At 40.6% G+C, this 16,972-nt stretch overlaps 1 protein-coding gene across 2 annotated transcripts; it reads left to right on the forward strand.

Moving 5' to 3' along the window:
- The first annotated feature begins 709 nt into the window (after window positions 1-709).
- On the forward strand, window positions 710-16,249 carry LOC134225333 (transmembrane protein 185B). 2 transcript variants are annotated; one of them, XM_062705306.1, is made up of 6 exons: window positions 710-956; window positions 1,463-1,533; window positions 1,596-1,701; window positions 1,767-1,974; window positions 2,038-2,422; window positions 15,077-16,249. In XM_062705306.1, exons 1-6 carry the CDS (start codon window positions 919-921, stop codon window positions 15,319-15,321), a joined length of 1,053 nt encoding a protein of 350 aa, XP_062561290.1. In that variant the 5' UTR covers window positions 710-918; the 3' UTR covers window positions 15,322-16,249. The 2 variants fall into 2 exon arrangements, with proteins under 2 accessions (XP_062561290.1, XP_062561291.1); XM_062705307.1 differs by lacking the exon at window positions 710-956 and adding an exon at window positions 1,331-1,396.
- The last annotated feature ends 723 nt before the right edge of the window (window positions 16,250-16,972 follow it).

Consider the following 16,972-nt stretch of genomic DNA (forward strand, 5'->3'; position numbering starts at 1 on the left):
TTTCATCTGTCTTCCTTCGTTATTTATCGTCAACTTCGTATGCACGTAATTCGACACAGTTGTTTCATAAGGGCCAATGTCGCAATGAGCTCGAATGGAGAAAAATGGGTTGGAATGTTCCATGACATATTTTCAATTATATTTCAAAGAGTAGATGTTATTTTAAATGTTAATAGTTTGCATGAAGTTCATCCATATCTAATCATTGAATCCACATATAAATAAAATTTACTTCGGATTTATTTCGATTTGAAAATATGATTAAAGAATTAGTCGTCCTTTTTTCTAACAGTGTACACTTGCGCCCTTCAGAAATGCGCCATAATGTTTTTGACAACATCCTTTTCGCCCAAATTCCACGCCCGGCTGTCAACCTGTTTGTCAGTATCGCCTGTTTGCATCGCCCCGTTGTGTTTTCAAAGTACCGTTTAGCCCTTTTGCTCACATGTGTTTTTGATGCAAGAACGAAGTGTCATAATGCAAAAATGAAACACAGTTTAGCCCTTTTGCTGCCATGGAGAAAACGGGGCGCAATCGCGCCGAGAAAAAAATTCCAACGGAAATGTAATATCGCCCTTCTGTATTTCTCTGTTTTTACAGCAAAAAAACAACATTTTGTACCATTTTGAATATGCTACATATAGTACATTTCCAGGAGGTTCGATCTATGACATAAACTCGATTTGTTTACATTTGCGACTTCGGCCCTTATGAAACAACTATGTCGAATTATTATTCAGTCGAATCGAAACCAAAAGCAAAAAAGTGTGCGTTGTTTCCCGAACTACAGAGGAGAGGAAACCATTGTCAGCAAAAGTACCTCAGCAACGATTCCTTATTTTCCGAATTCAACCCCCTAAACTGAATATTGAACGATGAGCAACTGACCGCCACCGTGAGCCATCACTTCCTGCGACGATGAATCTGCAATCCTTGTTCCAGGATTTCAATCCGAGGTGAGCCAGTTTTCTTTAGTATACTGATCTGTTTTTGCTGTCTTCGTGGTGGTGCCTTGCTTGCTGTTGCTGACGACGGTAGCTATAATGTATTTACCTCGGTGCGATGTGCACTTTTTCAAGGTTTAAACATCGATCGGTGATGTTCGAATTATAATTAACCTACTAAGTTTATGATAGATTGCGGTTGTATGCAACTGTCGCTATAGTACAAAGTAGAGAGCCATCACCGTTTGACGAATGGCATTTTGATTATGTTCCGATATTCTATTGATAAAGCTAATAAGTAGATACTCGAAAATCTAGGCTGATGGGTTCACGTTCCCGTAGAAAACCATGTCCTACTCAGGTTAAATGTGGAAAAACTATCACAGAGAGATTTGGGACTTCTCAAGACTAAATCGATGATCTTAATTTAGAGACAGACATATGATATCTAGGTTCAATATTTACGATATTAAATCAGTATGACAAGTCATAAAATATTATTTTTGTTCTTTTTGCAGTAAATTTGTGGTACATTGCTGTTTATTCACATTTACGGTCCTATTTTGTCTACGCTTAGACGAATTTATAGGCAAGTATAAAATTACATTTTTGAAAAGTAATATTTAGAACTAATATACGATTCTGTTTCAGACTGGCCCTACTGGGTGATATTCATACCGCTATGGGTATGGAAGTCAATAGCTACTCTGGGAGCAATTGTCGGAGCCATAGTATGGTGTCGATATCCACACTACAGGTGAGCTAAGTTGCTATTTCGCTGTATCTATACAACTTTCGTAATATATCCATCATTTATTTCAGAGTCGAAGGAGATTCCTATTCACATTTTAAGGCCATGTTGATATCACTATCGCTGCATCTGATACTGCTGATGTTCGAACTGCTGGCTTGTGATAGACTGACCTCCGGGAGACACTTGTGGGTGCTGGTGTTCATCCCGCTGATCTTCGGTAGCGTTGCCAGTGTAGGTGCCTGCGTGTGGGCCGTAAAGCACGATCGATCTTTTGAGGTATAAAACAAGCTGAGTAATAGCGAAACAAATCTTTCAATTGTTCTTTTTGAAAAAATATAGCTGGAACTGTTTTGTGCAGTGAACGCGCTGCAGTTTGTGTTTCTGCCACTCAAGTTGGACGGATTCGTTTCCTGGAGCTGGGAAGTGGTATTCGTACCGTTGTGGATCGTTCTGTGCCTTAGTCTGGTAGCAGTACTTTATAGTATAATATTCTGCGGAATTTTGCTTCGAACTCCGGAAGTTTCATCCCAGCAGAAGAAATCAGCCATCAATTCTGCGATCGGCAACTGTGCCACCGTGCTTCCAATCCTAGTGTTTCAGGTGCTGCTTGCCGATAAACTGGACGAAGACCTTGACTGGCCTTTCATAGCGGTGGCTGGACCACTGCTCTTGACGCTGTTCGTGTTGATCCTGTTGAGCTTTAATGCCAAAGGCGGCAATAAATGTAAGTACATATAAAAAGATCGGCGGTAGATCATTTGGCGTAAAATTGTCGTAACGTTTGCAAAATGTGTTGTTTGAGTCAGTGGTTTAAACTGTGATTGCTGATTGGCATACAATTGTAACTATCCAGGGGCTAGATATAAGTTTCTAAGATTTTAGAAACTTGTCTCTGTAGTCCATGCTTTTACAATCAGTTTGAATCCGGGGGTTACAAAGTGCTAGCTCTATTGTAGCCCCAGGTACCCCAGATTCTGATGTGGTGGAAATATAACAAATGAATGTTTTCATTGGTTGCAGAGCCTATGGTGGGAGTTAGGTCATGGACGCAATTACCTGCCGTAGCCCTAGTGAAACCATAATGAAACAATTTCACCAAACCAAATCCATTTACTGAGCACGCTCGATCCGTGTTGCGCTTGAGAATTCTAATTTCACACACGGTGCCGACTCTAGCGTTATAAAAAATATGAAGTAAAAAAAAGCTTGAAAAAGAATTTTGGACAATTTAGTCAAATGTCACGCATTGGTTGGAGATATTATAATTGTTCGAGTTCGATGGCAGTGTTCAGTGCAAGAGATGTCAGGGGCAGTCATGAAAGGATGTTGTGCTTTATTTTAAAATTGAAATTTCTAAATTATTTTAATGGATAAACGCGAAGAATAGTGACTAGTCGATAAATTAATCATATTCCTTTAATTCACCGGGTTGAAAGTGGTAACAAACACAAAAATAAAGCAGATATTGCACACTTTCATGCCCTGTCACGGGACAAATATTTTTTGAGATTTTTGTAGCATGCCATTCAACTTTCGCATTTCTATAGATATTGAAAGGGGCAGATATGTAAACATCGCGTGACATCTCTCATTGAAAATGAGAAATTCCAGTACTGGTCAGGAGTGGTACCACTTCCAGTGTGTCAGTGTAGATGAGAGCGTAGCGGAAATCGTCTGGTACTGCGAGACCTGTTTGGGAGAGGATAGAGAGGATCCTTTCCTCAAGGCAGTTGGAAACCGGATGGAGGGAGGAGCAAGAAGAACACTACTTCAAATAGCTAGTGGAGTTTTGGTACCAAAGCTATTGTTTGGAATCAGTTTTGTGAATAGCGGTAGCACCACAAATATGACAATGCTACAACCCATATATAATGCAGGAATACGAGAAGCAAGTGGAGTCTATCGATCAAGTCCCGTCGAATCGATAATGGCAGAATCAGGACAATTACCTTTTAACTATTTGGTTGTCTAAAAATCCGTATTCAAATCCATTCGTTTAATAGAAAGGGAGCTTCTTCTCGGTGACAGACGAATAACAGCGTAATAAGAGGAAGTAAGCGACACAGCTAATTATCCCTCGGTGTATAGGACAATATTGGATTACGAAAACCTTACAGGTAAACTTTTCCCAAAAATCGAACGCTGGGTTAGTGCAAGAGGAAGATCCTGGAATACTAAGAAACCAAGTATCGACTGGTCGGTAAAAAACGAAATTTACCTGCACCTGACGCACAACAGATACAAGCATTATAAGAAAATATTCACGGACGGTTCTGTCAACTCAGGCAATGTCGGTGATTGTGCCAAAAGTTAATGAAATTAGTTTTTGAATTTATGTTGCGAGAGCCACCCTAGCATGTGGTCACTCATTCTCGCAGTTAGAATGCCCGACGGTCACCGTACCGTGATCGCCTCACGATCGTCTGTTGCTCTCATCGACACCACCTCTACTGCGTAGAGGCAGCAGAACAGCAAACAGCTGATAGATAGTTAGCAATAAACCTCCGCCGCGATCGGTACTTTTATACGGAAATAAACACCGCTCGTACTTAGTTCCCCAAATAAAGTGTGTCGTTCGATTGCAATAAAGTGCAGTTTTGTATCGCCGTAAAACTAGTGTTTTCGTATTGTGCATATCACCGCGCACCTTTCAACCGGGTTGATAACGCGTTAATCGCTCTATGTGCATGAACAGTCGGTTTTGGCATTGCTTCCGAATCAAATAACGTTTCTATTGGGTTACCTAAAGAATGTTAAATTTTTTCGGCCGAAACAATGGCAGTTCTTTATGCTGTCGAAAACCTCATAGATGATAATGAGCATACGGTATTTTTTTCGGATTCAGCCAGTGTATTAGAGGCTTTGGAAAATGGTCAGTCTACACATCCTTGGATCCAACGATTGCAGTCCAAACTAGAAACAACACGTGTTGTGCTTTGTTGGATACCCGGCCATGTGGGTATAGCGGGGAATGTAAAGGCAGACACTTTAGCTAAGCAAGGAACTAATGCAGAAATAATGGATGTCCCAATACCAGGAGACGATGCCCGGCAATTCTGTTAAGATGTTCTTCGACTTCAATGGGAAAATGAGTGGCACCAAAATTCAAGTTTCCTCCGAACCATAAGAGCTTCTACACTTCCATGGTCAGATCGCCCTTCATCACTTGAACAGAGAGCTCTAAGTAGACTAAGGATAGAACACACGAATATAACACACAAACATATTTTTAATAGGGACTCAAATATCTGTGAAACATGTAATATTCAATTATCAGTACAACACATACTTGTAGATGGTAGGAAATACGAAGAAAAGCGAAAAGAGATAAATCTTAAGGATAATCCTTGTCAGATCCTTAGTTTTTAAAAATGTGAGGAAGATAAACTTATTAGATTTTTAAAACAAACAGATTTGATAAGTAAGCTATGATATAAAAACCCAGATTAATCCACCTAGCGGCGATGGTGCCTTTCTCGTGCATCATAAAATGTACTGATAAAATCACATAGGAAAGGTCAAAAAAGCACTTTAGGGGGATAGATCGCATATTTTCTATCATTTTGCATGTTTTTGCATTAATTACTATGCATTTCCACCATTCTTGAAAAAAAAAATTTTTTTCGATTTTGAAATTTTTTTCCAAGGGGGGACCCTTGGGAAAAAACAATGATTTTTCAATAATTCCGAAATGCAATGTCCGATCAGGCCAATTTTCAATAGCAAACAATGGGACCGCATTCCCCGTCGAATGCAACTTGTTGCGAGTAAATCGGGTAATGCTAAGTTCCAAAAAGTGTGTCTACAAAATTTGTACACATACACACATACACACACACACATACATACATACACACAAACAGACATCACCTCAATTCGTCGAGCTGAGTCGATTGGTATATAACACTATGGGTCTCCGAGCCTTCTATAAAAAGTTTGGTTTTGGAGTGAAATTATAGCCTTTACGTATACTTAGTATACGATAAAGGCAAAAATGTAGTAATGTAAAGATGTAATAACGAGAGGATAAATAACTTCAAAGTTAAAATTGTTCATTAAAAAAAAAAGAAAAAAAAATAGAGTGTCCGTACACCAATGGGTGTTGCAGGTAAAACAGATATATATACCCACTGAAACTTGAGCATGCTGGCAAAATAGAGAGTAATAGCTCGGGAGTCGGTAAGTCAGCTAAGGCGAATTTTACAAAAAGAAGTCAGCTGAGAAGGGCTCAAGCGCAGGAGGTCGAAAGATCAGGCGTACATATAGAGTAAGGCAAGAAGCAAGTGGAATGCGAAGAGAAAGATTTGTTGCATGCACTGACAGAAGTGTTAAGTCATTATCGTAAGCGTGTTTAGCGATCCGAGTCTGTTCCGGTTCAGAGAGCTAGTTGTGTTCGTAAGCGTGTGAAGAAAACTGTCAGCGCATCGACTGCAGAGTCGACTAACTCGGGCGCTGAAGGAGATAAAAGAACTAGACGAATGGAACCGTTTGGAAGAACTTGAGGAGGATAATCAATGAAATATACTCTTGAGCTACAGAGGAAGGAGATTGCTCGGCTAAAAAATTTGATGCAGAGACGTCTGGAATTGAAGCAGATAATAGAAAATGGAACTGGCAAAGAAGATTTGGGATTGAGCGGGGATGAATTTCCGGAATTTGTCCAAGAAAGGCCGCAGCTGTCAACTACAAATCTTTCGCATCACAGTTCGATTCGTCTACCAAAGTCCCAGAGCAGTCTGAGACCGTCGAATAGGGTAGAACGTTCAAGCCTCCCTAGACCGTCATTCGAGTCTCATACACAAAACTATAGTTCGCATTTCGACTTTGATGAAGAGGATTTCGAGCGGAGTTTGAGTGGTTTTGAGGAAGCTCCAACGCAGTTGCAGATTGCATCCCGCTAAGTGTTTCCTGAAGTCTTCCGAAGTTTGCCGGTGCTGCTGAAGAATGGCCAATGTTTATCAGTGCATACGAGCAGGCGAATAAGTCATGTGGATTTACTAAAGCTGAGAACTTGGTCCGTCTGCAAGAAGCTTTGCAGAGCAAGGCATTTGATGTAGTACGAAATCGCCTCTTACTACCTGAAAATGTGCCGTTGATATTCAAGAAGCTGCGGAATAGATTCGGGTAGGTATCCGGAGATTTAGTCGTCAAGATTGTCTAACCAGATAAAGGAATTGGGAGGACCCAAGGGAGAGAGCCTCGAGTCGGTAATCGAGTTTCGGAGTGCAGTTGAGGAATTTACGCAGCATCTCAAAGCTGCGGGGTTAGCCGATCATTTTAAAAATCCCATTCTCATGCAAAGTTTGCTCCAAAAGTTACCTTCGTACTACGCAATGGAGTGGGTGGAATACAAGCGACGCGCACAATCGGTCGACTTGAAAACGTTTGGAGCTTTTATGGAGAGAGTGTTCGAAGCAATTTTCGAAAAGACGGATGTGGATGAGAAGATCAAGAAGAAAGATAAGCCCAAAGCAAAGAGATTTTTTCACACGATGAATGGAGGGAGTTTTCTATGGAACTGTCAGTCCAGTCAGAAGGGTGTGGCGAAGAACCCGGATCAGTCAACCGAAGCACAACATCGGGACATGAAATGTTCCGTCGAAATTGTTCAGAGTTCGTGTCACAAAGCATTGAAGAACAATGGAAGACGGTTGAGCGGCTGGATCTGTGTCCGTGTTGTATGTACGACCACGTGAGTGGCCATGTCGTTTAAGAAAGCGTCATACAGTGGATGGCTGCCCTGAGTTTTACAATCCTTTGCTGCACAGTGGATCTGGATCAGAGTGTACGACGCTAGAGGTTCAATGCCACAGTCGTCGTTATCTGAATCCCACGGTGTTGCTCGATACAATGCGAAAGGGAAGGGGAGATTATTCTTTCTTTCAAATTACGCAATAGTTCGGGATAATAGAAAAGAGTTGATGATGCCTCCTTTTAAAGCACGGAGCAATGCAAAAGGGGAGATCATGCCTTCTTTTAAATTACGCGATTGCTCTGGATAATGATGATGCCTTCTTTGAAAGCATGCATCTTGCCTTCTTCATTAAAATATCAAGAAGTCTATGTTGAAGTCCAGTTTTAAGTTGCGTAAAGAATATAATTATTGAAAATAAGATCATTTTCATTGCGTTATGTCAAACGAACATTTTACCAAATGACCATTATGCCAAACGGCTTAATTTTTTTCGTCTTCTTTATTAAAGAGGCTTTCAGCTCTTGGCTGGTTCACCTCTGAACGGCTTAATATCAAATGACTTTATGCCAAACGCCCCAAAGCTCCCTTTTATCTATTGAAATCTCATCTCACAACTGAAACACCAATAGTCTCTTAGCTTAGTATCTATTAAGCACATCCAGAGTTATTATGTACTAGTCGACCCGGCAGACGTTGTCCTGCATAGTAGGCGAAAATGTGCGTTGTGAACTGCCCATACGAAAATTCCATACGAATCCTCATTTTAGTTTTTCACGATTTACTCCATCTTACCCGTGATTTTCGCATAAACAAATATCATATAAACCCGTCGGAAACTATAATGATCATATCTGCTGAAGGAATGAAGAAAATCCATCCAGCCGATTTTGAGTTATGCTGATACGAACACAGACCATTTCATTTTTATTATATAGAAGAAAGATATGATTTCCATGCTTCGGAAAGGCGTGAAAATTTGCAACCCAAAAACAGACCGTATAGAGATTCGATTATTATTTTCGAAATTTTCAGTCACCTTCAGCATGGTATGCTTCGTACAAAGCCATATGCCTTATTTCTGAGCTACGGAAGGTCTCCACACTAAACAACAAGAAAACATGCATCTGGCCGATCAACGACCAAAGTATATCTTTTTATAGCGAAAGGAGAATCACGCCATTTGATATGTTGGTTCAAAATGTTCCGCATAAGTTAAAACAGCCTAATCTAATGCAATTCTGCCTTTCGTGATTATGCCTTTTGTGATTCCGCCTTTCGTGTTTCTGCCTTTTGTATCGTTCTGCCTTTCGTATTCCGCCTTATGTGCTTTCCGCCTTTCGTAGGACACTTACTTACTTACTTATGGATCCTGTACACCTCCGGTGGTGCAAACCCGATCAGGAATGCATAACAAAATTATAACTCAATTCTATCAATTGTTGTTATTTAAAACAACGTGTGTTATAATTAGATAATTCGATAAAAATGTGTCTTCGGCCAGTTTTATTTCATATCAAAATTATAACAACATTAGTTATGAATATTTTCACAAAATAATTGACTACATTTTTTGTAGACATTGGAAACAAAATCTTAGGTAATCACCATCAGTATAACTTGAACCCGCTCGATATTAATACATAGCTGCAACAAAGTTAATTGCCTACATTATGGATGGAAATCCGGTGTGGAAGCGTACCAGATTTCTATCCGTGATGTAGGCAATTAACTTGAAAGTAGATTTTGGTACAGAAAAAATATATCAACGTTTGTTATAATGTTGATATGAATGTATCAACCTCTGTTTTAATTATGTTACGGCTTGAGGTATTTTTGTTATATTTTTTGTTATTTTAACAACTAACCAGCCAAATTTATAACACATTTCGTTACAATATTTTTCTGAAATAAATAACTCCCCTTGTTATAATTTTGTTATGTATTCTTGATCGGGAAGGGCCGACTTGAAAGATCTCCATCCTGAGAGTTGCCCGGCTATCGCTTTAACCTGTTGCCAGGTTAGATTTCGGTCGACTTCTTTTATTTCTTTATTGAGGCTTCACCGCCATGAGCCTCTGGGTCTGCCTCTGCTGCGATGTCCCGCTAGGTTCCAGTCTAATGCTTGTTTACAGATTTCGTTTCCGCCCTACGTAGAGTGTGGCCGACCCAGCCCCACTTCCGATCCCGAATTTCTGTTGCTATCGGCCTCTGGTGACAACGACGATGGAGCTCGTTGTTTGAGATCCAGTTGTGAGGCCACCAGGCCCGAATTATATACCGCAGGCATCTATTAATGAACACCTGCAGCCGTTGAGTGTTCTCCACTGATACACACCATGTTTCGCTAGCGTATAACAGCACAGATTTCACGTTAGAGTTGAAAATTCGTATTTTGGTGCGTTCACTTATCTGCCTGTTTTTCCGGATATTTCTTAAACTCGCAAAGGCAGCCCTTGCTTTCTTTATCCGTGCGATATTGGAAGCTTTCAACATTCTCCACTGGTTGCCCGGCTACTGTGAAACTGGAAGGAGTCACTGTGTTTACATCCAACGATTTGGTTTTGTTGACGTTGATGACTAAACCTGCCGAAGAGGAGCGCTCGGCAAGGTCGTTGAGCTTACTCTGCATATCAGAGCGCCGTTGCGCGAGGAGTGCAACATCATCCGCCAATGCGAAGTCATTTAGGTGCTCCATGGTTATAGGCTGCCATAACAGCCCGCGGTTTGGTTCACGGTCAATCGCATCTACCAGAATCTCGTCGATTACGATGAGGAACAGTAACGGTGATAGAATATATCCTTGCCTCACACCAGCTACGACCCGGATAGGGTCGGACAAGACCCCATTGTGCAGCACTCTACACGAGAAGGCCTCGTACTGTGCCTCGATGAGGCCGATGATTTTCTCAGGAAATCCCTTGCGTCTCAGGGTGCCCCACATATTCTCGTGATTGAGACGGTCGAAAGCTTTTTCGTAGTCAATGAATTCCAAGTAAAAGGACTCTTGGAATTCGTTGACCTGCTCCAGAATGATGCGGATCGTGACAATATGGTCTACACAGGATCTTCCGGCACGGAATCCGTCTTGCTGCCGCCGGAGAGATCTTCTCCTGAATCCGGGCTAGGATAATTTTGCACAGAACTTTGAGAACTGTACACAGCAACATAATGCCTCGCCAGTTATCGCATACAGTCAGGTCACCCTTTTTGGGCACCTTCACTAAGATACCTTGCATTCAGTCGACCGGGAAAGTTGCGGTGTCCCAGATATTACGAAATAAACGATGCAGTAGTTGAGCGGATGTCATGGGGTCAGCTTTGAGCATCTCGGCTGATATGCGGTCGACCCCTGGGGCTTTATTCGATTTCATGCTTTGGATGGCTGTTTGAATCTCTAGCAGTGATGGAGCTTCGGTATTGACGCGTGTTATACGTCGGATCCTAGGCAGATCATGCCGAGGTGGTGATGGCCTCTGGCACTTGAAAAAGTTGCATTCATCTTCGCCCCGCTTAAGCGTCGTGAGATATCGTAGAGGAGGCGAATGTCCTCGGTTGCGGCGGCTCTCTCTCCTTCGTCGGTAAGAGAGTCTGCCCACGCTCGCTTGTCCCGTCGACATGAGCGTTTTACACTGAGCTTAATTACCATCTAAATTGTATGTGCAATGCACATATATTTTTGCAATCAAGCTTTGCGAATAATTTTTATCAATCATGCATATAAAATTGAAAATTTTTTGGCTCTTCAATTTTATGTGCAACGCACACATAAAATAAATGCACATCTAATATAATTTATCTAACTTTTTCAATATTATCTAAATGCAACTGCAGATATATTTCGTGTGGGCAGCTTCATAAATCAAATGCATGCTTAGTTATTTATTATAAAATAAAATTCACCAATGAAACACAATGTATTAACAAAAATGTTTTTAATTTTCTACTTGATGAATAAAATGATAATGCAATAATTTAAGATGCAGCACAATTTCTATGATTGGCATTAGCAACCGAAAAAACTCGCCGTAGTAATCACTACAAGGCATCTCTTGTAGCTTTGGACGATGAATACTATCCACTGGTTGAGGACGGATATGGGTAATGCTACCTGGGCTGAACGGGAATCGACCTTGAAGGAGAGGTACCGTGGCGTCGATGCGTTGATGGTGGTCCGTGGTAAAATATAGATGGGAAAGGTACGGCAGGTGCAAGGAATTTTCCGTGTTGATATGTTTTGGTATCGAATTCGGTGGACATATCTTGGAGGATCCGATGTTTTCGGCGACGGATCATTAATATTCAGCAAGCTTCTTTCCGATACCGACGAAGTATCAGCGCGTTTCATCAGTGGCGATGACTCGCTCGGTGGCAACTGCGGCAGACTGTCAGGAGGTGGTTCTGTGTTTGGTTGCTGGAACTCTACTTACTGTACTTACAGATCAAACTTGATCGTTTTCTAAATTATCCACTCCAGGGTCTTCTCCAAAGGATGCGAAGTTTTCATGTTCAAACGGGCACCATCTTTTCTAAAGCGGCGCTCTGTCTCAAAGTTGACTTGATTCCGGATGCCGGAGTTTTCTGAATGCTGACGCTGATGTGGATAAAAGTGATAAAACTGTAAATCCATGATGATGCACACACACCTAAAGCAGGAATTAGATTAAAACTGGAAAATGGAAACTAATTAGTAGACATTTTGGATTTAAAACAAAATTTACTTACATTTTGCTGCCAGAGAAAATTTTCATCCGACCATCAACTTTCTATACCAGAAAAATTATCTATTAGAGTTCGCTAATGAGATTTATGTGCAGCTATAAATATTTATCAACTATCGACCATTGCACATAAAATTCATTGTTAGGTCGTATGGCATGTAAATAGACTACCTTTAAATTACATTTAGTTAGCTATCAAATATTGTTGTTGATAAATTAATTTCAAATGCTGCACATGAATTCGTGATAACTTCAGTCGAATCTTTTTTATATGATTCGCGCACATAAAATATAAAGGTGGTTTCATTTCAGTGTACTTCCTTCTCAAGAGCCGAGTATCGTTGACGGGCTAAGACTTTGGCTCCTCTGGTTTTCGATCGCTCTATCGCCGTTTTGGCTTCTCTTCGCTCCTCTATCTTTCTCCAGGTCTCATCGGTGATCCATTGTTTTCTCTGGGTGCGTAGGTCGCCCAGATTGTTCTCGCTGGTGGTGATGTAGGCATTCTTGATGGCGATCCATTGGTCTTCCACGCTGCCACCTTCCGGAATATCTGCAGCACGCGTCTTCAGTTCTTCATCGAAGGACCGTTTCACCATGGCATCTTCCAGTCGGCGTGTGTTGAATCGTCGTCCAATTTTTTCCTCCTGCCGACGAATCCGCGCAATGCGCAGGCGTATTTCGCCGATGAGGAGGTGATGATCAGACGCGATATCGGCACTACGTTTATTCCGTACATCAAGAAGGCTCCGTTTCCATTTTCGGCTGATGCAGATGTGGTCGATTTGATTTTCTGTAAAGCCGTCACGGGAGACCCACGTGACCTTGTGAACCGGTCGATGAGGGAAGAGCGATCCCCCGATCACCATGTCGTTATTACCACAAAATTCTGCGAACAGCTCTCCGTTTTCGCTCATTTCTCCGAGACCATAATGCGCTCATGGTTCGAGTTGTCGGATCCGATCTTCGCATTGAAGTCGCCCAAACAGATCTTGATATCACCCTTCGGAATTCTATCTACGACGGCATTGAGTTGACTGTAAAAGTTCTCTTTGTCTTGCAGATCGGCAGCATCGGTTGGCGCATAACATTGGATTATAGTAAGGTTTCGGACCCGTGTTCTAAATCTGGCAACTATTATCCTTTCACTTATAGGTTCCCACTTCATAACCGCAGAGTGTGCCTGAGCGTAGGACACCCTTCTTGAATATATTTATTGTTTGGCATATCTCTGACTCCCATTTATTTTCCACTGTTATGATTGATAAGCTTACTGTGTGCTTTGAATAGAGATGGAGGATAAAATAAGCCATCATGACACTGCAAAGTGCAAAAGCTCTATATCCAGCTTTCCACGGTAGCCATAATGGCGACTGCTATAAATAAATGTGACAGTAACTGCTTCCGACGCTAAACTGTAATCGACGCTCCATGTATCTTAGGAACCATTTTCACATTGTTTATTTATTGTTCTCAGAAAAGGCAAGACGCGAAGAAAATGGGGAAAATTAGTATATCAAACTTTCGAACGATTTTATAATACTTTCGCATTTTTCTTTTAGGTTCAAACTATCGTCCCATACACTATCAACTCACCTGTTGATGTGGAGTTAAATTTAATGAAAAAAAAAATGCAGCGTAGTACCGTATTACTGACATTAAAATATTATTATATTCAATTATTAGCTTTTGAATAGAAAAAGATCCAAGATATGTTGGCTTAAATTAGAAAAACTACTGCACTCGGCTAAGTTTTGGATGCCACGAATATTCACCCTGAACTGTTATAAGTTCATTGTATTATTGGCCCATCATCAGTTGTCGAGCCAATGCAATCGATAGCCATACGTTTGAATTCATGTTTTCAAGTTCATACAACGCGTAAGTAGATGATAAAACAAATACTATGAACACTCCAGTAGACGAATCATTGCTCGACTTTTTAAATTCTTTTACTTAGTTCTGAGCTTACGATTTTTGTACTTCTGGAGCTGAGAGAACCGTTTGTTTATTATGGCACTCAAAGGGCCCTACGTCAATTCGGCCGATAGTTTAGCAAATCAACTCCGCGATTTGCACAACTGGGATCGGTGAAAAAGTTAAATTTGAAGGATGTACTCATACGATAACATCGATCTAAGATTTGGCAAAGGTCCTGATGGTGATGGTGAATGAGCAATCGTTGACCTTGCGGAAATCAATTAACCCAAGAAAAGATAATCTTAAGCTAAAGGTTATGCTTATTAAATTTTGGATCTAGCACGAACATCTGCGTTTAATTTTTAAAAAATCCTGCACCTTCATACTTTAACAACACCTCAAATATCGAATTTTGCTGATGATGGGTGGGTGATGGCTATTAAGCTTGAATCAACACATAGGTACACCATGCCCTACGCAACGAAATAAATGAAACAACGGCAGCTTTTGTTTCATGGATCTTAGCATTATAGCTGTTTCTTGATATGGATTAACATCTGCAATCATCCACACATCTGATTTAAATCGGAACACATTACAGCTTCTCGCATCTGAATATGCAGTAGAACATCTCGTCGGAGTTGATGTTTGCATGAGAGTTCTGCTCTGCATATAGACATGCCTAGGTTTGGAATCTTCTTAAAGTTAATATCGACGTCAACGACCAAACGGGGAGAATTACTTCTACCTAAAATAAAAATACGAATTAGATTTGAAACAACAATAATTAGTTTACAACTAGTTGCAACAATTTTTTCTCCATTTTCCTCGTGTTTGGCCTTTTCTGAAAACAATAAATAAACAATGTGAAAATGTGAAAATGGTTACTAAGACAACAGTTTAGCGTCGGAAGCAGTTACTGTCACATTTATTTATAGCAACCGCCATTATGGCGAACGTGAAAAGCTGGATAGTTTCTATTCAACAAATATATAACCTTTTCATGTAAAAGTACGATTAAAGGAAACAATTACCCTTTATTTTGCAGGGTGGTTCGGCATTCGAAAGAACTTCTGTCAGTTCCTGCTAGGAGTGGTACCGTGCCTGCAGGAGTACGGTAACATATCATATCACACGGAGAGCGCCGGTCAAACACAACCACTGGACACGACGACCGCGCAGTTGGACGAATTCGAAAAGTACGGCAAAAAGGGCAAGAAGGCAGCGATAAGCAAAAAGAACGATCACCTTAAACCGGTGGTACCGATCATTAGTATCGACCTGCCGGATTAGCCAGCGGAATGGGTGAAGCTGTACGCAGACACCGTTGTCAGGTTCCTAGTTTTGGATTGCAATAGCTTCCCACTTCTGAAGCTAAATAGGCACAAATTCTATGGAAAGTGATTATAATAGTTTATAATGGAGTCGTATATGAAGCTAGGTGTTGCTTTGTATGTATCCTTTCGGTTCTGAAGGCGGAACTACTATTAGGCATATGTGTAAACCATTATGCCCAACCTATATACATATGTGATTTTGTGATCTGTAGGAAACTGATTAGTTCACATGACTTTGAACTCGCCATATTTTTTCATTACTTTCAAAAAAATCGTATAGTCAATACAATGGACCTTTACCCCTTCGAAATGATCATTTGAAAAATTTTATTCGACACTCGGAAATCGGATTCCGGTGTATTCATAGTTTATCAAATCACTCTATTTATTTAACCACCTAGAATTAAAAAGGAAATCTTTTCATATCAGCCAAACGACAGCTGCTGTGATCGCTTGATGATCGAGAATTATAGGATGCGTATTGAAAAAAAGGCTTTTAAATTAATTCTACTAGTATAGAATTTAGATAGATAATCCGCTGGTAATGAAATACATGAAATCCAGACGTAATAATGTGTATCATGTTTGTATTTCGTATACGTTGTTGTTTAAGCATCTTGGTGACAATATCTCTTTGCAAAGAGGAAGATGTAGGTATCTTATCGCAAATGCTAATTCGAAATGATTAAGGAAATGAGTGAATGAATGATTGGTACGCATATTGTGGCTGTTTGTTTTCATATTCATACAGTAAAATGTTAGCCACATTTGGTAAAACAAACTGCAGCGCAAAACAATGTTTAGCATGGAGCAAAGAGAAGTAAGTATCCACATTATGCGAAAATGTGAATAAAATTTGTAAATAAATATTAACATAAAAAACACATCTATCAGTTTGTTCTTGTTATTACCTAATTATTCATTTGGACGCAAATCGAAAAGACGCGCGATTTGTACTGATTGCGCCCACTGTGGTATGTAACGTAACAAGCGCATGGAATGGTTTCTCCTTTGAGATATGCACTCATCAACACTAGTGATAGTGAATCTCACAGTGGAGGAGGCTTAACTTGATGATGGTTTTATCTTGGGCTTATCAAATTACTCCCAGACTGCTTTCGAAATTGAATGATAGAAATATCGCTGGCGGAATTCAGTTAAAAAGGCACCAGAACTTCAGATTGACGACCTTCCGTTTATGGCTGATGCGATAACGATGAACACTCCCTTGTTTTCTACTGAATTTTCCTTATTTCGTTTCTCGAGGTCGTTTGCATAACAGATCAAGAAATGTGTGGTAGACTTGCTATCATGGCTATCGCCATTACAGTCGGCATCTGCGAACACATCAAATCAAAATAATCTGTACCAAGAATCATTATTTGTTCAGATTAAGGCCTGAGTGGCCTTTGTAGCACATAAAAGTCGTCTATATCCAGCTCGGACTATGGCTGCACGCCGCCAACCACTTGGTTTACGAAGGGTCCACAAATCGTCTTCCACCCGATCGATCCGCCTTGCTCACTGCGTACTTTGCCTTCTTGCGTCGGTCGTTTCACTATCTAGAACCATTTTCGGCGGGTTATGATCCGAAATTCAAGCAATGT

Source organism: Armigeres subalbatus, chromosome 3 (genome assembly GCF_024139115.2).
Source record: "Armigeres subalbatus isolate Guangzhou_Male chromosome 3, GZ_Asu_2, whole genome shotgun sequence".
Classification (NCBI taxonomy): Eukaryota; Metazoa; Arthropoda; class Insecta; order Diptera; family Culicidae; genus Armigeres; species Armigeres subalbatus.